This window comes from Epinephelus moara, chromosome 4, assembly GCF_006386435.1.
Source record: "Epinephelus moara isolate mb chromosome 4, YSFRI_EMoa_1.0, whole genome shotgun sequence".
Lineage (NCBI taxonomy): Eukaryota > Metazoa > Chordata > Actinopteri > Perciformes > Serranidae > Epinephelus > Epinephelus moara.
In genome coordinates, this window is record NC_065509.1 from 28799925 (window position 1) to 28825791 (window position 25867).

The 25867-nt window shown below is 43.3% G+C and overlaps 1 protein-coding gene and 1 non-coding gene across 5 annotated transcripts in view; one reads left to right on the forward strand and one right to left on the reverse strand.

Annotated features, from left to right (window-relative positions):
• The window catches only part of bcorl1 (BCL6 corepressor-like 1), a 47945-nt gene that overhangs the window by 18374 nt on the left and 3704 nt on the right, over positions 1-25867 (reverse strand). The window contains exons 2-6 of one of the 4 annotated variants that reach the window (XM_050041710.1): positions 20111-20263; positions 6157-6241; positions 3451-6063; positions 3028-3160; positions 2224-2694 (exon numbers count right to left, since the gene is read on the reverse strand). In XM_050041710.1, coding sequence (XP_049897667.1) covers positions 2224-2694; positions 3028-3160; positions 3451-6063; positions 6157-6241; positions 20111-20139 — 3331 coding nt within the window. In that variant the 5' untranslated portion in view covers positions 20140-20263. Of the gene's footprint in view, positions 1-2223; positions 2695-3027; positions 3161-3450; positions 6064-6156; positions 6242-10000; positions 10089-12032; positions 12163-13608; positions 13772-20110; positions 20264-25867 lie in introns of those variants that run through there. The other 3 variants (XM_050041712.1, XM_050041713.1, XM_050041711.1) reach the window with 3 other exon arrangements.
• Positions 24413-24485, forward strand: trnav-uac (transfer RNA valine (anticodon UAC)). The gene has a single exon. It is a non-coding gene; the product is annotated as a tRNA-Val (tRNA).

Here is a 25867-nt window from a genome sequence, read left to right on the forward strand (position 1 = left end):
TCCCTGCTGTCTGTTCTGGTATCATTGAATAAACATGCATGTAAACACAACGGGCAAAACAGAGGTCAAGAAAATGATCAAGGTCATGTCCATTAAAGTGACATGACCTTGATAATAAGTAATGATACAGAGGATTTACTTCTGTCTGAGTCTCTACATTGTTACATTGTACATTTTTTGGAAAATCCTGCATAGTCTTTAAATGGGTCATTTTGTTATTTCCGGTTTTGTGAAAACCTGCTGAAATCAGGCAGATGGACCAAATCGATTAAATCATGAAGTGATGCTGCTGCTGCTATGGACAGACATTTCTACAGAGAAACTGTGCACGAATGTTCAGAAATCATTGTCGCAGACTAAAGCAGGGCTGTAACTATTTTCAATACAGATTCGTTCAACAGATATCTTTTTTAAGAATGAATAATCACTTGTCATCTATGAAATGTCAGAAATAATGACAAATGCCCGTCACTAGCCAAATGTTTTGTCACTTTGTCTTGTCAGGAGCCAAAAAAGAATTCATGTATAATGGTGTCAAAACAAAACAGGCTCATATGTGAAACTGTTTACCAACTAATGTAAAGGACTAAACTAATATTTAACTATTAAAAGCAGAAACTAAAAAAATAATTATGATTATTATTTATCTGCAGGTTATCGTCACCATCGATCCATTGGTGATCTGGTCAATGAAAGGCAAAAAAGGTGATGTCTTCAAATGTCTTATTTTGTCTGAACAACAGTCGAATCTCCCAAAGATAATCAATTTTTACTTGATTTAATCAGTCATCAGAATAATCTATGATTGATTTTCTGTCAATTGATTCATCGTTGCAGCTCTGAACAAAATTTTCTGTCAATCAGTGACTCAACCAACTTTCCATTTTAGCTCTGGATTGTATAAAACCAAGCAAACACTGGTCGGACGGTGACATCATATCCCTGGGCAGAAGTGTTCCCGGTCGGACGCCAGAAACTGCAATGTGGTTATGAGGCCTACGGCCAGATGGTGACGTTGTTTCCACGTCCAGTAATAGTCCCTCTCAGACCCTGAGAAATACTGAATATTGCAAATGCATGTATCCTTATGTTTTGTTTTAATACAGTTTGTTTGATTGGTTGTAAAATGGTTGTGATTAGACATCCACACCACCTCCAAAGACTAGTACTGCTCGACGTTCATTTTTTAGATATAAAAAAACAACATATTTATGCCATTTTTTTTGCTTTGTATGTAAACTATATTCCTGTCTCATCGTTTTGAACCTTTTGTAAGAGCCAGAAGTCTTCAAGTCAGAAGTCTTTGAATCATAAAGCAGATATAGGAGCTATATAAATATTGTGAAAGAACCAAATGCTCGATCCACAGAGAAATGCACACAGTCTGCATTCAGAAACCTTTGTCTTTAAATGAGCCGCCAGGGCTTCCGTTAAGTTGTGATGTCACAACTATTCTATATCAAGGCAAAAAGTGCCGTTATAGTCGTTTCCTGGTGGCAATGATGGTGCAGAGATGCGAAGAGCATGGATATGAAAGACCTGGAAATGCTAACCAATTAGAGGAGACTAGGCTTTCTTGGGAGGGGGGCTTAAAGAGACAGGCGCTAACACCGAGCATTTCAGACAGAGGGTGAATACAGGTATATTCAGGCTGATGTTATGAGGATAACTAAGGTTTTTTTTTTAATATTAAAGCATGTAAACATGTTCTTGTAGGAACCTAAAATACAAGTATGAACCATAAAATGAGCACAATATGGGACCTTTAATCCAAGCTGTTTGACCGCACATGGGAGAAGTTTTGCTTCTGGGCTTTCTGCCAAAAAGTCAGGTGAAGCGCAACAAAGAAGAATGAAGAGCGGCAAAGTCTGTGTAGGAAGTCGTGGTGGATGAATGGGTCAAGAACAGGACTTTCACCCAAGAGATCGGGGTCTGTGTCCCATGTGAATTAACGTTGGATTATTATTTGTTTGGCACAACCTTTATTTTGGAACAATTTTTGAGCCACAACTGGACATTAGATGTTCAAACAACGATTATTCAACGTCTCAGTGTTTGCTGGGAACACTAAGAAGCTGCTACACTGAAATTTTGAGAGATTCATACTATAACTTTGTAAACTGTTTTTATATCTCTGTAACTAACAGCTGCACTTGTGATTAAAAACTGGGCTGGAAACAGTTAATTGAAAACTTTACTGATCTCAGGAGAGAAACTGTGTACCTGCTGGGACTCCGCTGTCCTGTCTCAGGGAGTCAGATTCCTCGAGGTGCTCTCCGTCTTCCAGCTTGTCTTTCTCAGTGATGTATTCCCCAGTCTGGTACTTTTTGCTACGACACCGCCGGCGTTTCTTAGAAGCAGGCGTGTCACCGTCTGCACTGGCTGCTTTGCCCTTGCCCTGAGTCCCTCGCTCTGGCAGGGGGTTTGAGCGAGGCCTTCCTCTTGGACGGCGGGCGGGTTGAGTGGGAGTCAGAGGGGGCGACGGGGATACTGGTGGAGGAGGCATTTGTGGGGGTGGAGGGGAAGGCGTTGCAAAGCCCCAGAGATCAAGTCGAGCCTCGTCAGCTCGCCGTCGCCCTCTTCTCAGTCTTGGGAAGGAGTTCCCTGTAACGTTGGTCTCCTTACTGGATATAGCAGAGCGGCTGAGAGACACGGGAGTCTCTACACTCTGGGCACTGCTGCTGCTATCTGTAACTAATTAAATCACATTTGATTGTTATACTCACACAAGCTTCTATGCATAGACGTATGACTGAGACATCAAAAAACGCCATCCAGACAATGTGTGTGACATTTTCTATCTACCTAACACACAAACTACCATGCTACGGAGGCTGACTACAAGCTATTTATCTCCAGAACTAAAGCTGTGAGAGAGTAATCTACCTGTAAGCTCAATAAAATGCTACATGTCTGACACGACTAAAAGCATCATTAAATCTGTGATGGATGTCAGAAATGTGTCCACGCTGTGAGAACTTTTCAGGGCTGTAAATGTCACGGAATTATAAGAAGCAAAGATGTTACCTGATTTGTTGCGGGTTGGTTGCTCAACCTTGTTGGGACTGATCTTGTCCCTCTGAGTCGGCTCTTTACTCGGTGGAGAAAGTTTCCCCGCTGATAGGCTCTGCTCCAGTGCAGGTGCACATTGTTTCTTCTGCTGAAATACACAGGGGACAGAGTGAGCATGCTGTATCGGATGCTATTGATCACAACGCTTTCATAGTGACGGAGAGCATGTAACAGACTCACAATGAGCCCTTGGAAGTTAAATTATCAGTCATAGATTCATATTATGAAAGTGAGCTCTGTATCGCTACTGAGTTGTTAAAAACTTGATGAGATTGAGCTGACTGCTACTTCAAGTACTTTCTTAAAATTCAAACAAAGGAAGATAATAAGAAAAGAACAAAGATATTTTAGACAGTACAAAGGACACAGCTAATTTACCTTCTTTTGGCAGGACACTTTGGTCGGAGTGTTTTCTGTGTCTTGCTTTTTCTTTCCTGCAGCCTTCTTTGATGTGTCCGGCGGTGACTTCTCCTTCGCTGGCTTCTTAGGACTGGTTTTCTTTTGTTTGACGACGGCAGCTTTTGCTTTGGTTGGCGACTCCTCTTTGGTTCCGTTTGTCTTCTTCTCAAACTTGTCGCCTCCCGCCGCACACTGGCCTGTAAGAATAGACGCGACCATGCCTTCCAGTTTTTCACTGGCAGGACTGTCTGACGCCCCACTTTCTTTCTTTAACGTATCCCCCTCTAACACCTGGGCTAGTTTGCTCTCCATCCTGTTCCCATTTGTTGATGCATTGCTCCCAAAGAGGTGAGACTGGCCGGCAGGCTTTGAGGAGCCTTGCTTGGCTTGTAGTCCCATGTGTTCCCCCTGGCTGGTGTTTAACTCGGTATTATTCTCCAAAGGCTCAGTGGTGTTCGCCTTCTCGTGCCTCTTCGTAGCTTGAGTTGAATCCCCTTGAGGTGGTGCACTGGGCCATTTTTCCACTGGCCAGTATGGTGGGTATTCAAAAACAGATGTCTGTTTGGATTGGGTGTCTTGGCCCCCGGTGAGTGGGGTCAGAACATCAGGTTTTCTTGATGCAACAGGTGAAGTTTGAGTATTCCCCTCGCCTGTGGTTGCTATTGTTTCAAGGGCTTGTTGCTTCACGATGGACGCGAGGTTAGACAGGGGAGACTTCATTCTCTCCCACTTATCCTCCTCAGGTTTGGACGGGCTGTGATGGGCACTCTGAAACTTAGATCCCTCTGCAGCTGTCGTGCCCTTCGTCTTTGGAGATCCTTGCGTGATTTTCCGCTGAACAGATGACGCTTGGTGCGAAGGATGAGACGGCTGTTGCCAAGCTGGACTGACAACAGTGGTGGAGTATGGCACCGCTGTTTTGCCAGCTCCAGGTTTCGGATGAGTCTGTACACTGGCAGAGCTTGACAGGGCAGTCGTTAGGGCTCCTTTAGAGGGACAGTTCTTAGTTATGGCTGTGCTGGTGTTTTTAACATGCTTGACGCCGTGAGCATGTTGGTTGCCCTTCATCAGACAGGATGGCTTCTTTCCTCCTGAGGCCAGATGCTCTCCTTGGTCAATTATAGATATAAACTCCTGCTTTGCAAAACTCTGAAATTCATCTGCAAAAGTCCCTTTTCCGTCTTTTCCTCGTAGTGTGGAGGCCAGTATGGGGCTAGCCACGCCGACATAAGTTCCAGGGATGTTTTTTATGGAGTCTTGTGACGATCCCTTGCCCCAGGCTGGCTTGGGTTCAAGGACCTGGTGATTCTGAGGCCTGCTTATTTGCTTTTGATGAGATCCATTTCTGTGAGTGTTAGGTAAGATAGGGTATTGCACAGCTGAGCTAAAAGTAGTAGAATGAGTCCTCTTTGAGTTCAGAAAATCTCTCTGATTTGACTCATTATTATAAGGCTCAATCATTGTAACCGGAGGGTCATTTATGCATTTTGGACGTTTTGATTTAGCAGATAAATCAAGAGGAACATCTCTTGGTTCAACAGAGCAGGCTGTGTGGTCCTCTGAAGAAGAGGGAGGTGTCGTTTTAATAGACCCCATGGTTGTCTTGTCTATGCTGTTGCTTTTCTCCACATGGTTCAGCAGTCTGCTCTGAGAGGTGATGCTGGCCAGTGCAGAGCCACAGCAAATGGCAGCAGTCGGAGACAGCGTGTAGCGGGTGGGTGCTGCAGGAGTTAATGACGGGTGCTGCAATGGTAGGGCAATAGCTGGTGAGGCTACCACTGAGGCTAAAGATTTATGCTCTCCCATAGATTTGGCGCTCTTATTAGATGAATGGTTAGATTTAAGTTTCGATGATGACGTGCCAGCTTTTTTCTCTGCAGCTGGAGTGCGGCCAACAGAGAATGGATAGGGATAGGTCCGCATGAGAGGTGTCCCTCCGACACCTGAGCTTTGAGGCTGAATTTCTTTTTGAAACTGACTGGCTGTGGCTTCTCTCAACGCCGCAATCTGACCCAATGCTGGTGGAAGAGTGATTTTACAAAGTGGAGAGGGAAAATTAGTGGGAGGAAGGAAGGCAACAGGCTGGACTGGTTTATACATGGCAGAGCACTGAAAGCCAGGTGGAACGCTTTGCACAGATTGTGTTTGCGGGTGTGATTTCTTACTGGACGTCACATTGCTGTGACAGGGGCTGAGTGAGTCCTCCCGGCTGACTTTTACACCACTGGACCACTGAGGAGCGGGGAAGACCCCCGCGCCATCAGCTTTGAGTTTGGGGGCCTCTGCCCTTTTGTCTGCTCTCTTCTCTGAGCCGGTGAGGGCTGAGCCGGATGTCGGTGCATTGTTGGGCTGCTGAGGTGAAGAAAGCTCAGGGCTGTGGTTGTAATTGCTAGTGTCCAGGCAGGCTTTTGCCGTCTTACAGTCTGTTGTTGGAGTGGTCTTGTTTTGCTGACTGAGGGTAACATCTCCTCTAAACTCAGGGGGTAGCGTCTGGGGGGGATTTCCCACCATACTAGCAGACGCTTTATTTGGAGCACTGATCTCTCTGCTCACCGTGCCTCCATCCCCTACATTCATTAGTGTAGGATCCACCTGAGTAATAAGAGGAAATCATGAGGCCAGTGTTAATTAGATAAGAGAAAACAATGCCTTAATCTAGTAATAATGGGGGAAAAAAACAATTACCTGCATAGGTGTTTCTTTAACACAACATGCCTCAGGGCTAGCTGAGTCAGTCAGGTGAGAGTTTTCCTTGAAATACAGTGATGCGCTGCAGAACACAAGAAAAATAACACTGTTGGTGCTGTTTTCTTTTCAATCACAGAAAATACTTTCATTCAATCCTTTATGAAGGAATAAGACCTCCTCTATGCAACAGTGAATGATTCTGAGTAACCAGCACTGGGCAATTGAAAAGTTCCTTTCTCTGAGACGGGCTTGGAGGCCAGATATGTTACAATTTCCTCAGAGCACAGAGACAATTCAAGGCAGCACAGAGAAGTGTGGTAAAATAAAGAATGTATTTATTCTGTTGTCGTTTTGTTTGGTTTTATTTGTTCGCACGCAGCGAATGCTAATAATTTGTCAGTGTGGATCGATCTGGGGAGTGAATTATCTTTCCTAAAAATAGGATATTCACTGAGTGAAATGAGACCCAATGCATCAGTTGCAGTTGAAACACGGACAGATTATGAGCCAATGGGCCCCTGGCAGAGACACATAAAAGGCCATCATTCCCAAATACCACATCGCCACCTTCACATTGTTCAGACATTTTGCTGTGCTTTGCAGGTTAAACTGAACTCTAAGGTTCTGTTGCTGGTTGAAACTATTTTTTCAGAATGGAGATGAAGACAAGGTGTCTAAAATCATCTTCAAACCGTCCTGCAACAACAGATGAACACCGACACTCACTCTCGAGACATATACTAAATACTATATACGATAAAAGATTAGGGGTGGGGACCGAAATCTGTTACATGACCACTACCTATCGGACCAAATCACAGCACAGACTTCGGTGCCTCATTTTGGTGCCAGATTGTGTGCGTAGCAAGTGTGCGATTTTGAGAGTGTGTGTGTGACGGTGATGTGTGACAGTGAGGCTGCAGCAACTGAAGCAGAGAGTATGAAGTTAAACGTAGCTGTGAAATGGGTGCATAGTTTAGGCTATTTGTCAGTGAATATATGCAACAGCTTCTCAAGACCTGGGCCAAGTTCCCTGTCTTGCCTTCCACCTGCTGATGACTGAAGTGAAAGGAGTTAGCCCAAAATGAACAGGCGAAGTTAGCCTCAAACTGGAACCTGATGACGATCACTTAAGGTGACTGTTAAGGTGGACAATCTCAGCCGCTCCTAAACTGATAATGGAGAAACGTCTGGTTGCTGACTCTCTCCTGAGTTAGGGAGACAGTTATTGATCATAGCTCAAAATTGATCTGGCTTTTATTCATACAGTAACTGTTACTGAGTATTAAATTATCATATTGTTAAGGTTTTCTTTATTCATATTTATTTTGTATTTTTATAAAAGTTATTATATTGTTTAATTTTGGGTTCAAATTTGCCTTGCAATCAAAAAGGCATTTTTTAACATTGTTTTGTGCTTTATTTTTTAGGTATCAGTTCAGGCACCATTTGGGCGACAGTATTGTTTTAGAAGTATTGTTTTAGCACCAGCATGGGACAAGAACAAAAGGAAACTTGACCCTACACAAGATATGTTATAGGAAATCTGTTCTGCAGGTTTCCTTTCTTCAGTCAGGGATATTCTGTTGTCAAACATATTTAAATTTCTCACTGTTTTAAATATGTCTTCCTCTAGCTCAAGTGTATACAATGCAGCTGTTTTGAGTAAAAATATAGTAAAATTAAATACCACATTAGACTCAGGATCTCAGGATCAGGATAAAAAGGGAATTTCCCCAGTTCTGTGTGATATTATAACAGTAAAAAAAACAGAGCGCCTTGCTTATACCCTATGACCCCTCAGGCCCTTGGTAGGCCCGTTCAGTAATCCATCCATGAGGCAATCAGCTGTGACTGCTCAAATGAGCTTTTATCAGTGAGCAGCAGCCTCTAACTGTGTGCTGATGGAGTCATGCACAACTGGTGAGAAGTGGACAACTCCAAGTGTGCAAAAGTTTTGTTTCTTATCTATCGCTGGACAGTTAATTATTTATCATTGCCATAAAACAGCCCACCTCGGATGGATGCAGTTTTAATGTGGGGGGTCATGCAGGGTGATCTAAAATTAGACATGAAATTCCACCCATTGCTTCTCCATTGAAAACTCACACAACAGCATACATACCTTTCTGCACAAAAACAACGCCAGCCATACACCTGATTATGAATAATAATAAGCAAACAGTTCATCTATCCCGATGTCACATGAAAACAAACATTTGAAATACTCTCATACACACCGGCGACGCACGCCATAACAGCCCCTGGTATGTAGGTAGAGGTGAGCGCAGGCGAGCGCATCTGCAAGTAAATGAGACGACTACAAAAAGGGAATAGGCACAAATCTATGTCAAAGCTTTGGGGGAATGGAAAAATGTTTCACCCAGGAGTCAGTGAAACATAACGAATTTGATGCACATAATGACTGACACACCAATCTCTGCTGGAATCTGCGAGCACGGACTGAAAGGGATCCAGCGATGCAGATACCGCTCAGTGCAAGGAGGGTCTGCATTCATTACCGTACAACAGTTGCTTACAGCTAGTTTGTCTTTGTGCTGCGATCGTGCGCGGTCTACTCCGCCACAACATTTGCATTCATCAGCTCCGATGTAGGCCACTAAATGTATGCAGCAGTCCGGTAACACACGCCGAGGGCAACACCGCTCAGACAAAACAAAGTCGAGCCTGACATTACCTTTGAGATAGAAACACCAAATGATCCTGTTGTAGCCCCCACTACACTTCACTGTCCACCCCGACGGGCACAACAGACACACGTCCCAATGTCATATGTTAAAAAAAAGTGCACAATGCATGCTGTGGCATTAGGGGTACTCTGAAAACAATCTGCTCTCCTGTGTTGTAAATATCAGCACGGAAAAACTCTGAAGAGCTCCGGGTCGCTCTCTGTCGCTGGAGATGGCGAGCAGTCACCATAATGACAGAGAATGGCAACTGGCTCTCAGGTGATCCGTGCACAAACTGCACGCGCGCCCTGCCTTCCTCCACAAACAGCCCATAGATTGAAATGTCTCGAGATGAAGGGCAGATGTTTGAGGGATATTATATCAAGTGACAGGAGAGGCATCGAGTGTGGCTGCGTCGGAGGAGCATAATGTGGCAGTGTGTCACATCTCCGCCTGATAAGGTAAGTCAACATCAATGCAAAGCCACACGGGAAACACAAGGGGAGAGAGAAACAAACACAAAACTCCTCATCATCCCGTTTCATCAGCCGCGCGAGCACCCCGACAAAGTAACACTGTCTGCGTGTTTTGCAAACAAATAATCAATTTCACGCGCTGATAACACACACACACACACACACGCAAATAAGGAAAAAACAAAGTAGCCAGCTGGACAACTAACACAAGGGTGGTGACACAACTTATTGTGCTGCTGGAGTGGGAAACAAAAAAGGGGTCAAACAATATATTTAACTCCGCTGACCACCACCTCCAACACCACCTCCACCACAGCGGGTATGTTTCCAGCTCCCTGCGCAGCGGAGTCTCCGCGAAGCCCTCGCACTACTCCCGGTGCTTTACATGTTGAGGCAGGCTACTGTTATTTATCCCCGGCCGACCTAACGTGAAGTGCTCCAGTCTCTTCTATCGGCCCTCTTTGGTGGACAGGCTGAACCACTTCGGCGTTGAAAGGCATTCACCGAGCCCCCCGACCCACCGAGCCTCTCCTCTCCTCTCCTCTCCTCTCCTCTCCTCTCCGTCCCCCCCTCTAAGACTCCTCTCTGTCTCTCCCTCTGCCCAAATATTGAATAATTCCCGAGCTAATCAGCAGCCGAGATAAAAGATGTCTAATGACACAAACAGTTACCAACCCGCTCGTCCAGATGGCATGTGAACGACGCGCAGGCACGACTCGGATACGGCCGTGTCCAGCCTTCCTCCACCGTCCGCGGCTGCTCACTAATCNGGGGAGGGGAGGGGGGGTCGCCAAGACAGTCCGTTCCGTATCTCCAGTCTGGTGGGAGAGAGGAGAGAGAGAGGGGCAGAAGGGTGCACGGTGACAGCATGGGAGATGTAGTGCTCGGCTATCCACGCCCAGGATTAGACGCTGGAGAGGCTGGGAGGGGTGAGGACTGCAGGTACCGGCATGCAACGCGAGCCTCAGCCGCTCAAGGGGAATGGGGGGGGGGATCGCAACCAAAGAGTGTAACGGTGCGCTAAACTGAAGAGGCTTATCGGGGTAACCAAGTAATAAACTGTGTTTCTGGGAACCGACAGGAAGCTCCGAGTGATACTGTGAGCGCGTGTTTGGCGTTTCACTCGCGGTCAGGTCAATTAACAGAGTCACAGCAGCGGGTGATGGTTGCTAAACGGAATTGCCAAAATACATATTAAAAAAAAGAAGAGAGAGTGGGAGAGGTTTGGGTCTGTTGCAGGGGAATTAACACGAGGAAGCAAGACTCCGGGTGCTGCAGGCTCTCCAGTTGCATGCTGTAAGCTGCAGACTGATGCAGCCTGGAGAAGATGGGGGAGACACTAAAACCTCTTCTGATCATTTCTGAGTATGGATTTCAAAAACCATAACTATGTGAGACTTGTGAGCTTTCAATAAGTTTGGGTCACTTGTGTTGATGTCATAGATCTGAGGAGGTTTAGCTTCAGTTGTGTAAAAAGCCCTGGACACACAAAACATTTGCTCATGGGCTGAGGGCAGGCTCACTTGTGTCTTCCTTTTACTTTGACTGGGTTATGTGATACGAGCTGTGTGATGATTTACACATTCATCTGCAGCCCAAAAATGCCAATATTATGATGCTCATCTGTGTGTCGCCTCCAAATCCTCACTGTCCTTCACGATTAATGCTAAAAAACATAATTAATCCAGTATAACTCGTGCAGTGAGATGACAACTTTACTCCCATTATCATGTTGCACACTCTCCCCTCACTCATTATGACTGACAATAACATGGGCCGACTACATCCCAGCTGTGCTGAGCCCAACTTAACCGCATGATTCCTCATGATTCCCTCGGTTTTGTCCAGGCCTGGTTTCGATGGTGTGAAGACATTTTGTCGACGAGACCACTCATAATCACTGGTCATGATTAATGACAAAAACAGTGCCACTCGTTCTGTGGTTCAGTTCGCTGTCATTCACATCTTGCAGTGCAGTGTGTCAAAATCACATTTCCTGTTATCACCAGGTCAGGTTTTAACTGTATTCATGCACACAGTTTTCTGCACAGAGAGGAGGGCTTCGGCCGGGGTCAGAGCAACACTAACATTTGGATCAGAATTATTTTTTAGTTGTTAGTTCTTCACCAGAGTTTACAACAAAAATCAGGACAAGCTGTGCCGGTTCACCAAGACAATAGCCTTTAACATGGACTGAAATACTCCACATGCTCCACACAGCAGCTGAAGACAGACAGGCGGTGTTATAAATACAAGCCACTGGCAACCAGGAGGATGAAACCACTCTAAAGGTAATATGATGTGCAAAGGAACCTCACCTGGAGCTAATATCATATTTACATCACTACATGATTTCTAATTGAATAAAATCTGCTTTTGCTTAAAACTTTTTTCTATATTTTCACTTGAGGTCAGCATTTCCTTAATTGACTATAACTTAAGTGCTGGAAAACAAAAACAAAGGAGCTGAGAAGACGTTGCAGCTCTGAGCTGAATGTCAACACATCTGCAACTTCCAGTTTTACAGAGGCCAGCAGACACAAGTTTGAAGCATGAAATCAGTCTGTCGAGGATCTGCACTTCAAGCCTTTCTGATTCCCCCTCAAAGATAAACAGCCACAGGATATTCTCAAAAGCCATAATCACATTTTGGCACAGTAGTTAAGCAGCACAGGTTACTCTGCTGTAATTAGGCCACTTGTCTTACCTGAATCCTGAAAGCAGTGTAGGCCTGCTGTTTACAAGGGTATCCGCTCCTTTAGGCCAACAACAAATTTCCTACTTTTCTCAACACTTGTGGTGGTGAGGAAATAACCGTGTACACACACACACACACACACACACACACACACACACACACACACACAACACACACACACACACACACACACACACACACACACACACACACACACACACACACATATATACAGCGAGGCTGAGCCGGAGAGTTTGTTTAGCTGCTACCATACACGATCTGTGTCGTTGCTGACCACGAAGGCGATGCAGGACACCGATCCCGTCCATCCGCCGAGAGCGGGCAGCCCTACGAGCTGAAACTATTTCGCTGCTCTTCTATCGCGGAGTGGATCGGTGTGTGTGAGAGCTTCTAACGTGCCCTTCGCCATTCGCTCAGTAATGGCTGCGTGCAGGCAGCCAAATCGTTGACAGATGGCCAAATGAAGTGAAATTGGGGAACCAAAAAACGCCGATCGGTAGAAAGGGGGACGCCGTGGTGAACCGTGTCGGCGCAAAGCAGGAGTATCACAAAGTCGGCAGCTGACACATCGCATTGTGTCTGAGCCGGGGTAACCCGGAGACCTCAACGACCGCGCAAGAGCTATCCCGGTAGTGACCGGCTGCTCGGGGCTTCACCAATTATAGACGAGTTTGGTTCGCAGGCTCCACATCGGATGTCTGAAGCTGTGGGGTTAAAAAAAACTTGTTATGCATGCAATTATAAATCTCCCGAGCAGGGATGTGGTAGGCTATTCCGCACATGCACTATGACAACTGCGATAGCACAGATGAAGGCACGTTGTTTATTCCGAAGGCCTGATTTTTTTTGTGAAGAATGTCGTCTTTAAAGTGAACATACATGGTCATCTATCTGTGAGTCATATTGGAGATTATCGACCCTATTTAGGCCGCCATGGTTTACAGCAACGAGGATGTCCCGTCTAAGTTCGTGGTTCACCTGGTCAATATTGAATGTCGAGGCTGGGAAGGCGGCGGGGGGTGAAGGCTGAGTACAAAAATCAAGCGTATTATTCTTCCATCTTGGCATAAGTGATGAATTATTCCACAATAAACGAAGGCAGAGGATGGCAGCCGATCACAGAAACACTGAAGGGTGATGTTCTTGTTTGCCAGGTTAATGGATGGCCCGATGCACCGTCCAGATGATGTTAAATATCTGTCTGAAATGGAAATGCATCACTTCATATATAGTTACTGTGTCGGCGTTTTGGACAGCCGACCGCATCCACACAGCCGATACGCATGGACAGCGGACTCAAGTGTGTCATCTCGATACACAACTTGGCTGTCCATAGGCTACATGTGACACGATCCTACATAATGCCGTGGGATAACAGCGAGACATCACCGCAACTACTGTGGCTCCTGCAAGACACCGACAACTAGAAAATACACATATCCAGGTCAAAGTTTGGCAGAGTTTTACTCGCCCTCAATAGCGTTGTGCAATGCCCCCTTTAATGCCCCCTGCTCGCCCGTAACGCCTTTGTTATTAGTAATCGCATGGTATTGCACCGTCTTACCTTGCGCTCCGAGCTGTCTACAGCCACAAAGCCTGCACACAGCGCAACAAGCTATTGTTGTCTACACACAGGCTTCCGTGCGGGGCCAGGGATGTGATTTTGAAGTAGAATGAATACAGTATGCAATTTTGGCTTGTCCTCGCGATCTTCCCTATATTGCCAGTTTTCGGTCTGCAGCAGCTGGAGATGAAAATCGCGCACCCTGGGTCCTAGCGCCGGGTAAAGCCCTACAGGTGAATAACACAGTGCTGCTCGGTGGGCTTCAATCTTTAATTGCAGGGGACTTCGCTGGAGTCAGATAAATAGTCCGTCTGTGGCAGAGTTTTTATCCCCGGAGACTCAACAAAAATGTGGACATTACATTTGGAGGACACTTGAGAAACAATGTCTTCAAGTCCAATTACAGTGATCACACATTACTTCAAAAATATACTGATGATCTCTTGTCACACTGAAAATTATTTACACAAAACACACTTCCAAACTATCCTGTAAAGTCCACTTTATCCACACAGGCTCTGATTTAATGTCAGATGGGGCCACATTTATTTAAAAAAGGATGTCATAAATGTTTCAAATCAAAGTCTCCAACAATCAGCAGGTACACTGTCTGCTTCATTAAAGCCAAACTTAGGCAACAGTTACATCAAGCCTTCAATATTTTATTACCGAGGCTAAATTACTGAACAGGCACGCCTGGCACAGATTCAGGGGGCCAACAAAGACAGAGCATCTGTCTGAGGTGACTCTTACATCTCTTGTAGTAAAGTCAAAGAGCACATTAGGGATGTCTTGATAATGTATTATTTTTTTCTTTCACCTGATGCTGCTCTGTGTCTTTCAGAATTATTTACCCATATAGGCCATAGGCGGATTATGACACAATGGGGCCCCTGGGCCTGGACATGTAGCCCCCCCCCCAACCATCCCCCAGGGCAGGTACAACATGCTGTTGTTTCTCCCCACTGAATTAAAGGACCCACATTGCACAGAGCGCTCAGCACATCTACGGTCCTGAAGACAAACTGAAGGGATACAGACACTCTTTTAAAATGTATCATGATGGTTTCTTCCTTGTAGTTTTTCTTTTTTAAAGACTATTAGCTCTCTGTTATTGACATGATGACTAAGCCCTTTAACAAGAAATGCAAAATTAATAATAGCGACTTCATGCATAGGCTCTGTCTTAGGGCCCCCCTGAGCCTTTGGGCCCCTGGGCCTGAGCTGGGCAGGCCCGTTTGGTAATACACCCATGCGTCCGACCTCACAATTGACCCTTCGCTAAGTCCCGCCCCTGGATGCAGATTGCCTAATCATAATGTAGCATCAGGCCGGCTCAGACCAGGGTCCGACAACGACACAGCTGTGCTCCATTGACTCTAATGCAGTTGTTTCAGATTTCCTTCATTTTCAGGCTGGTTTTGTGGATTTGGAGCTAAATGTTGTGCCTGGGGCACGTCGTGTATTAATGATACTTGTTACCTGGAGAGGTTGGAAAAAGATATACATTCCTTCCCTGTTCCAAAACCAAAATCAAACCCTGAAAAGTGTAGGGTTAACTAGCTTGCTACTGAAGATATAGCTTACTGAATGTATACACATGCTGCTTTTGCTTTTTAATGATTATAACAGTGAAACAAAGACCGACCCTGCTGTACAGGAACCAGTGAAGGGAAGCAGGGAAACTTTGCTGATATTCAACCAGCTGTGTGTCATCGCATTGTGGGTAGATGAACGTTGTTTGACTTCCTGCCCGTACAGCGGCAGAAGTCTGGGTGCTGGCAGCGGCACAGGGGTGAAGCACAGTTCATCTGCACACACTGTGATGCCACATAGCTGGTTCAATATCAGCAAAGTTTCCCTTTATATTCATTGTCTTGTGTGGCGATCAGCAGTGATGTGGTGGTTCACTTTTACACTGTGATCTGTAGCCTATAGTTCGGCTTTAGCTTCTAACTATCTTTGTCTTTTTAACCTGTTGTTGCTGCTGAGTCAGTTTGACATCCTGGATATATCCTTCAAACACAGACTGTAGACCCCTCTGTCTGCTTCTCTCTGGAATCACTGTTTCATTTTTCAAAAATACGATAATATTTCTTCAGGGAGTGCAGTTAGTTATCCTGTGGGCTCCATGCTTACTCCGAAAGCTTGTTGGACCATCACAAAGGGGCGGGGCTTAGCGAAAGGTCAATTTGATAACGAGCATTTCCAACTTGGGGTCAGTTGGTCTCAGGGGACCAAAAACCTATGCTTCTGGGGTAATGATGTAAAATCAATATTAAGGTACAACAATTGCATTAACAGTCATGCTGATATAAAATCTGGCAGGAAGTATCCTGAATTAAAGAGGGAAATGGCTAAATAAGATCGTGGGGTTTGCTGCCATTCTATTTTAAAATATCAACCACAACATCCTCAACACACACAGGCATACAAACTGCAGGGGCTACCTCTGGCTGCACCCCATGTAGTGTTAGTCCTTTGCAGCGGCCTGGGTTGAATTCCAGCCGAGGCCCTTCGCTGTGTGTCATCTCCCCTCTCTCTTTCCTGTCCATCTACGGCTGTCCTATCAATAAAGGCAAAAATGGCCTAAAAATAAACTATGAAAACTCCTGCTACTGTCTGCTTGACAAATTCTCATCACAAATGAGTCTTTTCCAGCAGTTTACGGTGAATATCTCTGCCCCTCTCTGCTTTAACTTGAAGCCCAGGATGACCTTTCTATCCTGAAAATTACACTTGCTGTGGCCTAAATTCTTTACTGTATCTCAAATCAGAGAAAACAGCATTTTCGGTCACTAGCCTTCCAGATTGTCTTGCCAGCAATGTGAACATGGAAATGTTGAACATCCCAAAGTTTTACATTAGAAATGTACACTGTATAGATACCACATCTCTGATTCTATCGGACACAGGCGACATTAGACCTGCATTATAACAGGTCAAGCAGTTTACATGTGTATGATATCAATACATCTCTAATATTAGCTCATTGCAGCTATATTGATATAGGTGTATATAGCATATCACCTGATAAAATAAAAGTACAGAAATGCCCAAAATATGTTTTAAACAGTGTCTATGTCCATCAGAGAGTAGCGACAAGTTTATTTGCACCTGTAAAAGTGTTATTTATGTTAACATTGGACAACTAATCATTATCAGATTTTTAAACTCTCATATATCAATATCAGTGTCAGCCTCCTGTGTCATTTGGGCTGTAGTTTCTATGATATTTTATGCAGTGTTGTGTATTTTGTATAATATCTTTGGAGAGGGGTGTTAGTGTGGATTTGCTGTGGCAGGAAGCTGGACAGGCATTAGACAGCCTCTCTTCATTTCCTGTTCTGAAGTGAAGGTGCATTTTTTTTCACTAACTGCAGCACTTGAGCGTTAACCAGCAAAATGTCACTGGCAAAGACACAAAATGAGCACAAGCTATGAGGGGGTCTGTTGCTACATAATGGAGTCGGGGGCTTTTAGGCGTTTGTGCCCAAGGGACAATTGTCTCACAATCACTTTATGTCGTATTGTTATTTTCTTTGTGTATCCCAGATTGTAAAGATGTTTGAAGGGAGCTTGTTTATGTTAACTAAATCAGCAACAGCTATTGCTTGTTCTCTTGGCAACATGACACGGACGAACTAAACAAGATAAACTTGACGTTCCAAAAGTACAAATATAGAAATTGGACAAATCAGTGGTGCACAAACAAGACTGATAATCATCAGCGACATAGATGTGAACAAAGCTAGCAGAATCAAATTTTCTTGTGTTTCTTGGTTTAAGTCTTTTGCTGTAATTACATACAGACCTCTTAAAGATATACCTGGACTTGACACTTGAGGTCAGGACATCCTGGGAACTTATTAGAGCCTTGTAAAAGTGGCTTAAGTCAGTGAACAAATCAGGGCTGCTGTTAGTGAGTTAAAGGCCCAGTTATGGGGTCATGACTTCACTGGTGGGATCTGAGAAATCAACAAGAAGGAAGCAGGCTGAGCTCAGGTAGGCTATGTCTCAGTGCAACAAGTTTATAACACAGTGGTCTCAAAAGCCTTTGCAAGCTCATCTGCGCTGCTAACGGGTGAGTCATGCTCCTCGTGCCTCAAGGGACATCACTGGAGAAGTACCTGAGATGTTCCCTAAAGGTTCTGGGAAAGCAACACTGTCAGAGGCACCAGAGCAAACTACAGGCCTCTGCAGACAGCCACAGATACAGTATATTATTTAGGACAGCTTCCTCTGCCATAAATGGACATTGCTTTCATTAAAGTGGTGATCGACAATTAAGGAGAGTGCAAGACTGGATTTGGCAACCATCACAGCAGCTAACCTTGTATGGTCATTTAACCCTACATACAAAAACACATACACAGCATATATCCATTAAACCACGCTGTTAGTTTTGATTTTGTGTCTAAGTTTTCAGATATCTGTTTCTGAGATTCTGGCTTTCATCCTAATACAATTTCATTTATGGAAATGCATCATGAAAAACCCAAAAGTAGTGTGTCTTTCCAGAAACAATACCCTGGTTACTCTGGATGATCTACAGACCGCACTGTGACCAAGTTTCATTGGAAATACTGTACTTTCTACAGAAGAAACGGACCATGTGGAAACTGTTGACAGTGAGGTCTGTGGATTATCCCGAGTAACTGGGGCACTGCAGTTTTCCAAACATAATTTTCAAACTTTTTCAGCAGCACAAATAACACTGTATTCACTTTTGCTATACTAAAGGCGGGTTCAGAGGTTTCAGAGGCAGGTATCTGAAAACACAGGCGCATAAAACTGAAATTACCTGCATGGCAAGACATCATTAGGATTAACTGATGACTCTGGGTGTAGCTCCAGTGATCTGAACAGGTGTTATGAAGTAGAAAGAAATGTGATCTATTCAGGAAGTAGATGTCACTGATAGAAATGGCGTGTGCTGTCAGTGTTGACCGAGATAGTCTCTGCAGACCAGCCTCTCTGCAGGGTCTACAGCTTTATTGGAATCACAAGTATGTGTAAAAAGAGGGCCATCATGACGGCCATGAGCGTGTCACAGCAAATGGTGTACCCTGTTAAACTGAGAACACGCTGCACAGTTAAGTCTCACTGTAACACTAATGTAGTCCCAATGACAGATTTTCAACATTGTAGAGGGTCTGCACCAAACAAGGCCGGCTACCACTCACAGCTGGGAACATTTTATCTGAGATTAGGAGTAAAAATCTTTCACCTCCTGATTAAAGCTCAGATTATTACAAGCAGTCAGGATTAATTAAAATACATAAGACTTTTCTGACTGTAAATTGGAAAAACCTGAATGCAATCCTGTGGTTTCAGATGAATTACAACAAAAAACTAAATTCCCTGTGCTTGTCAATAACTAAAGACTCATTCTACCAGCTACTGCCACACCAGATTCCTTTCTGAAGTTTACCATTTTAAAGTTTCTTTAAATATTTAGCCCAGTTTTCCAAATGTTTCCGAATGCCAGAGTTGAGTTTGCATTAAGACAAATATTGTATTACACACACGCCAAAGGCCATATCGCCTCCTAAATTATCATATGACTGGTCGCTGACAAGCAATGTTGCATTTAAAAAGCGCGGTGCTCACTCCACTTAAATTCACTCCACATGACTTTCACCAAACTTCACAGAGAACAATGAAGGCAAGACGGTATCACCGATCAGTTTTAACCAAATATTCTCTGGTGTAACAGAAGTCTCCACTTCTTCCCACTGTACAAAAATGAAGCCAAAATATCTCTGGTACGGCCTCCGCCATCTTGTCCCGGTGACGTTATTTGGGGCCAGAGTCTGCACAGTGGCAATCTCTGCAGGATCAAGTTGCTGCCATCTGACCATTTGCAAGCAATGCCATCGATCATGAGCATACTGACTGGCACACACAGCTATCAATCATGACGCCAAACCTGACATACACATACACAAGCACGATAAGAACTACCTTCAATGACAGAAACCATCTTTGGGGAAATTTATTTGACGTGTTCCTTTTAGTTTTGCCCATGTCCCATCTGTTAAAATGGAGGGGACGGGGTTTATGACCTACACCACAGCCTGCCACCAGGGGGTGTTCAAGATGTGTTGGCCTCACTTTTGGGGAACTGCCTTTAAAGGCCCAGAAACACCAAAATGATTTCAAACAAGTTGGGGCAACAAAAGCCAACTGCTGCGTCGCTCCACGTCGGACCTTGCACCTGAACACATCACAAAGCCTACTGCTGACAACCAATCAGCCTGAACATTCTGCACCCGCGTGAGAGAAAAAAACTCTTCACACCAGCAGATGGCAGTAGTCTGTAATGGTCATTCAAAAAGGGAAACCGAAAGACAGTCTTGACACTAGTTAGCATATTAACAACACAATCTAATGTTGAAAGAGCTGCGCATTTTTATTGCACACCAGTGAACAATAACACAAACTGTCACGAAATGTTTCTGCTAAAGAGCTCAATGGCTAAGAAGAAAAATAATCTTACCTTGTGCAACAAAACTGTCTTGGTCTCATGCCTTCTTGACTTGAGCTGTTCTTTACTTTCCTCACTTCCGTTTCTCTTCTCAGGTGCTGAGCTGAGCTGCCAATCAGAGCGATTTCATTCACAGATGGGCTCTGCCATCAATGATTAAACATGCTGAAATGACAAAAAAAGAAAAAGCTGACAGGGGCCCTCACAGCAGATACGGAAAAAACTCCCCCCAAAAAAACTTTTAACGGGGGTCAAAAACCACATGACACATTTAACATCCTTGTTAGTTGTCACTGATTGACAGCTGTCAAAGCTGTCAGTGAAAATTCTCAGTCATCCAAGTCATGCTAATCGTAAGTACTATATCGTAGGCAATTGGACTTGTTTGAGTTTACTGAAGACGTTTCGCCTCTCATCCAAGAGGCTTGCGACTCTGCACCAGTCAGAACTGAAGAAGCCTCTTGGATGAGAGGTGAAATGTCTTCAATAAACTCTACGCACTTCTGACAGCTGTCAAAGTTAACGCACCAACAACTTTACCAATGAGCTGAAAAAGCCAACGAGAAGAGTACGGGTGTAAATCATGCACAATTTAAAATATTTCCAAAATATCTGCATTACAAATGTTTTATGAGGAAGGAATGTGTTGATCATGCCTGTTAGAGGATACACAGAATGTGCCTTTGTTGAGAAACACAGAATCTAAACTTTGCTTACAATAAAACTCCACAGAACATCTTCAAGGCCATTCAATTGTGTTCTGACGGAGAGTGGATCTCTATCGAAATTCACTAGAACACATTTTAAATTCAATTTAATAACAGAATTGTAAGAAATAACTGAGACAGGACCTCAGCCACAGATTTGCAAGCAAACATACAATGTCACTTCACCACGTTGCACCAAGTGGACACTGATTTCCTTCAAACAGCCAAAAATAAAATCATTAAAAACTGTTTAGAAGCTGCTTCAGCTGAGAGGCTATTGTTTCTGTTTGTGAGATGAGATTAAACAATTAGTCTATTAACTGATAAGATAACTGACAAAAAATATATTTTTTATAGAATCCCTCAGGTCATTTATCAAGCTACAGTGACAAACATTGTGTAGCTGCAGCTTCTCAATTGTGAGTATTTGCTAATTTTCTCTATTTTATTTTAATGTTAGTAGAATATCTTGAGGTCAAACTATCTAAAAACGTCACAGTGGGCTTTAGAAAAATTGTGATGGGCATACTTGGCTTTTTTCTGACATTTCGTAGACCAGATGATTAAGTAAGAAATTAAATCAAAATGAATAGATGCCACCCTACATGGATATTTCACATTTGCATACTGTAGAGTAGGGCTACAAGTAATGGTTACTTTCAATGTCGACTCATCTGTCAATTATTTTCTTGATTATGGGATTCGTTGTTTGTTCACAAAATGTCAGAAAATGGTGAGAAATGTCAATCTGTGCTTCCCAAGGCCCCAGATGACGTCCTCAAATGTCTTGTTTTGTCCACAACCCAAAGATATTTGGTTTACTGTGACAGAGGAGGAAAGAAATCAGAAAATATTCACATTTCAGAAGCAGGATTTAGAGAATTTTGACTTCTTTTCTTAACAAAAAAACAAAACAAAACAAAAAAACACAATAATTCTTAAACCGGTTAATCAATTATCAAATTAGCTGGTGGCTGATTTTAAGTCGACAACTCAATTAACTGATTAATTGTTGCAGCTCTAGCTTAGACAGTCATTTTTAATTTGTTTATATTGAATTCCAAGTATGATATTGGACACCAGTAAATAATCATTACTGCTATCTAGTATCACGTGCACTGCACATATACTATGTGGGTCAGATTCAGAGCTCGTGGAGTAGATCTAGCACATCATTGAATTTTGATCCTGCCCCTTTATGAATCTGCCTTGTCTATTAATTCTGGCCTGCTTTGTTGGAGCCAGGATCAGTGTGAACACACACTCTGGCTGCCTCTCAGGGTGTGCTATTGTACCCCACATGATAAACAGATGCAGCTGTCATCCCCACATTTTCACCAACGCTGCCTTACTGGCCTTCCCTCACTGGCACCTATACGGACGCTGGAGAGCTGCAGTCAAAATGTGGAAAAAAAAATGGAACGATACTAGAGGTGTGATGATTAGTCAATTATATAATCAACAGAATATGAATCAGCAACTTTTTTGATGACAGATTGGTCATTGAAGTCATTTTTCAAACAAATGTGCCAAAAATATGATATTTCCAGGTTCTTAAATGGGGCTATTTTCTGCTTTCCTTGGTCTTAAATTATAGTAAATTTTTTATGGTAAATATTTATGGTAACATTGGTTGGTCAAAACAAGATATTTGATAAAGCCACTTAAAGCTCTAGGACAGGGGTGTCAAACATAGGGACCAGGGGCCAGAACCTGCCTGCCAAAGGGTCCAATCCGGCCCACTGGATGACCTTGCACACGTAATACTGACGCACTTGTGAAGGCTAAGAGGTGCCAGGAGCAAGTGAAACACTGAGTAGCTTTCTTCATATAAATTGCTGTTTCAGAGGCTCTTTCATACCGAACAGATTACAGTTCTTTTCTTTCACTTTAGTTTGGTGTGGTGACGTCGGGATTTCTACACAGGAGTGGAAATGTACAGAAAAATGCACATGCAATGACAATAAGTAGTCGACTGACTGAATGTGGAACAATTGAATTTGAATTTCCCCTCTGGGGGATTAATAAAGTATATAAAATTAAATTAAATTAAATTAAATTGAGAAATACTGTTGAAATTGCATTTATTCCTCTGAGGACATCACAGGCTGTTTGTCACCTGTTTTGTAAATGGATTAGCATTTTAAAAAATGTACTTCTTAAAACAAAAAAGGCAACATTTTGGAGGTGTTTGTTATTTATAGGATACTATGCAGTGGTTTTACTGGTCCAGCTCACCTGTGATCAAATCGGACTGCATGTGGCCTGTGAAATAAAATGTGTTTGACACCCCTGCTCTAGGATATTATAACAGACTTTTCTCACTGTTTTCTACGGTTTTTATAGCCCAAACTGTTAATTGTGAAAATAATCATAATGATTATAACCGCTAGTTGCAGCCCTCGACGATACTGAAGGAGGATGATTACAAGGGAGGGAGGAGGGGAGACTCTTTGGTGTAAAAAACTGTACGACACATAGGCCATCACTGATTTCAGACCCCATACCAGTAAACTGCAGAACATACAGCCTGAACATCAGAGCAGGAGTTAGCTGACTGTGAGGCTCAGATATGTAGTTTTGAACTCTTAACAGACTGATATGATGCAGAGACCACAGCAGCAACACTTCCACATATAACTGATAGGATCACACAGCGCAGGAGCGCTCTGAGGAACGAGCTCTGTGTCATGCATAGGTGATTGTCTGAAAACAAAAATCTGTATGAGGAGATGGTGCTCGAGATGCAAATCTATGAATACATCAACCACATTAATTTTCCAGTTCATAGCCTTTAATCTGAGCTGGACTAATGACCTTGCATTGTAGAAGGTGACACTAAATGTAGGTCAGAAAACTATTTTAACGAACATGTAGCAAAGGAGCTTTTACATTGCTTTCTACTGTGTTGCTTTGTTTGACTACCAGTGGTGTGTAATGTTTAAACCTTTAAGGTGGTCTGTGCATCAGCTGTGAAGTATTAAAACATAATCAAAACACTCTTATTTTTGGTTATTGCAGTGCAGTTAGATTTCTTATTAAACGTGCTAAGTGTCTCAAGTTTATTTTCTAATGTGTGGGGTCTCACTGTGAGACAGCTTCATGACGTATCTGTGTTTCTGACCAAACTGTCACATGCACAGAAAGTAACCACAGATGTGTCAGACTGTGTCCTGCTTCGTGGGAAAGGAAGTTTGCACATACTTGGTCCCTGGCAGGGAGGATAAGCTGCAAACGCAGATCCTTGCGCCTCAACATGTCAGCCCCAGTGCATGCACGGAACAAACGTAGGCGACCTCATAGCTGGCAGCTCAGTTGCTGGATGTTAGCTACCGTACCGTGTGATCAGCCATAAACACAAAACGTCCCAAGAGGGCTCCACTCGCAGCAGAGCCACAGCACCAGCAGCGGAGGTATCGCTGGGTTAGGATGCAGGATACAGGAGGCAGGCAAGGTGACTAACTGAGGAGACTTGACGATATATGGTGTCGCTGAACCGCAGCTACGAAGCAGAGAGATTAAGCCTAACGTTACATAGAGATATCATCGATGTCAGTGTTGTCATTCGCAAAAACAAAACCGGAAGTGCAGGGAAATGTAATCAGCTGGTTCCATAGTGTAGCGGTTATCACGTCTGCTTTACACGCAGAAGGTCCTGGGTTCGAGCCCCAGTGGAACCAGTATATCTTTTCTGTTTCCCCAAACAAATCGATTATCTACACTTAAAATCAATCAATCAACATTTAAACGACAACGCAACTTCACAAACATCAACTACACTTAGTGCCCACTTTATTAGATACACCTGCAAATGAAGTAGAATATAATCCAACAGCTACACCATGAACTACACCTTTACAAAAGTAATGTTCCTCTAATATTTTGGGAAAAAACCAGGATGTTAGAATCACATTTCAGCACAGTGCAGTCCAGATCAACACCACCACTAACTACAACTTTAATAATAAACACATAGTAAATATAGAAATTGTAACACTGATCTGACAGTGTCATCCAAAACATTATAATCGTCCTAAATGTAGAATTTGTGGCAGATCTGTTTTACTGGTGTTCCTACTATAATAAAACAGACAGGGAGTGTAGTTTTTTGTGATTGGTGTGAAATTACATGTTGACGTCAAAGCTGTATTTTGCCTCACATGATTATGGCTATTTTCATACAATGTCAGACACACCACTCGTCCTTCCAATAGTATTTAGGCTCACTACAAGAGATGCTTTAAAGGGGCACACCACCTAAATTAAGAATTCTAATGTGTTATTAGGAAAGTTTAATATTTGTGAACATGAGCTACTCTCTCTCAAAGCTAGAAACCAGAGAGGTAAGTCTAAAACTTGTGATGTCATCAAGTATAAAGTCTGGAGCTGCTCCATAGACAATGAATGAGAGACTGATTTTATGGACCCACAAAATGTTTTTCTTTTCTATACCATAATGAGCTTTATGCTGTACCCATATACTCAGAGGATTGTCTATGAAGCAGCTCCAGACTCACAACTTTGAGTTTTAGCACTCTGGTTTTTGGATTTGGCAGAGAGTTCATGTTTTACTAATATTTCTGGACTGTCTTAGACCAGGAATAACATGTATGAATTTTGACAATGGGCATAGTTCCCTTTATATACAACACACGTTACATACAGCAATGTTCATTACTGTGTAAGATACACACTGCAAATATACACTACATCTAATCCTTACTAGTTTTTTTTTGTTGTTTTTTTTATAAAAAAGGCACAGGTGGCCATTTTGCTTTTTGTGTTATGACCTGTCCCTTATAGTTAGCCTGCTCCTAAACGACTGACAGGAAATTTATCGTCAACAATTGCTGAGAAAAACTGATTTTGTAAGTATGTAAAACTTTGTTGACATAGTTCCTTTCAGGGTCACAGAGTGCGTCACAGTTACAAAAAGAAGATAACAGCATTTGAATAAACAAATACATCACAGAAGCAAAACTAGTTGAACAGATAAGAACAAATCAGGGCAGAGAAGCACCAATAAAATGCCCTCGACAATAAATAGGTTTTTCAGATAAAA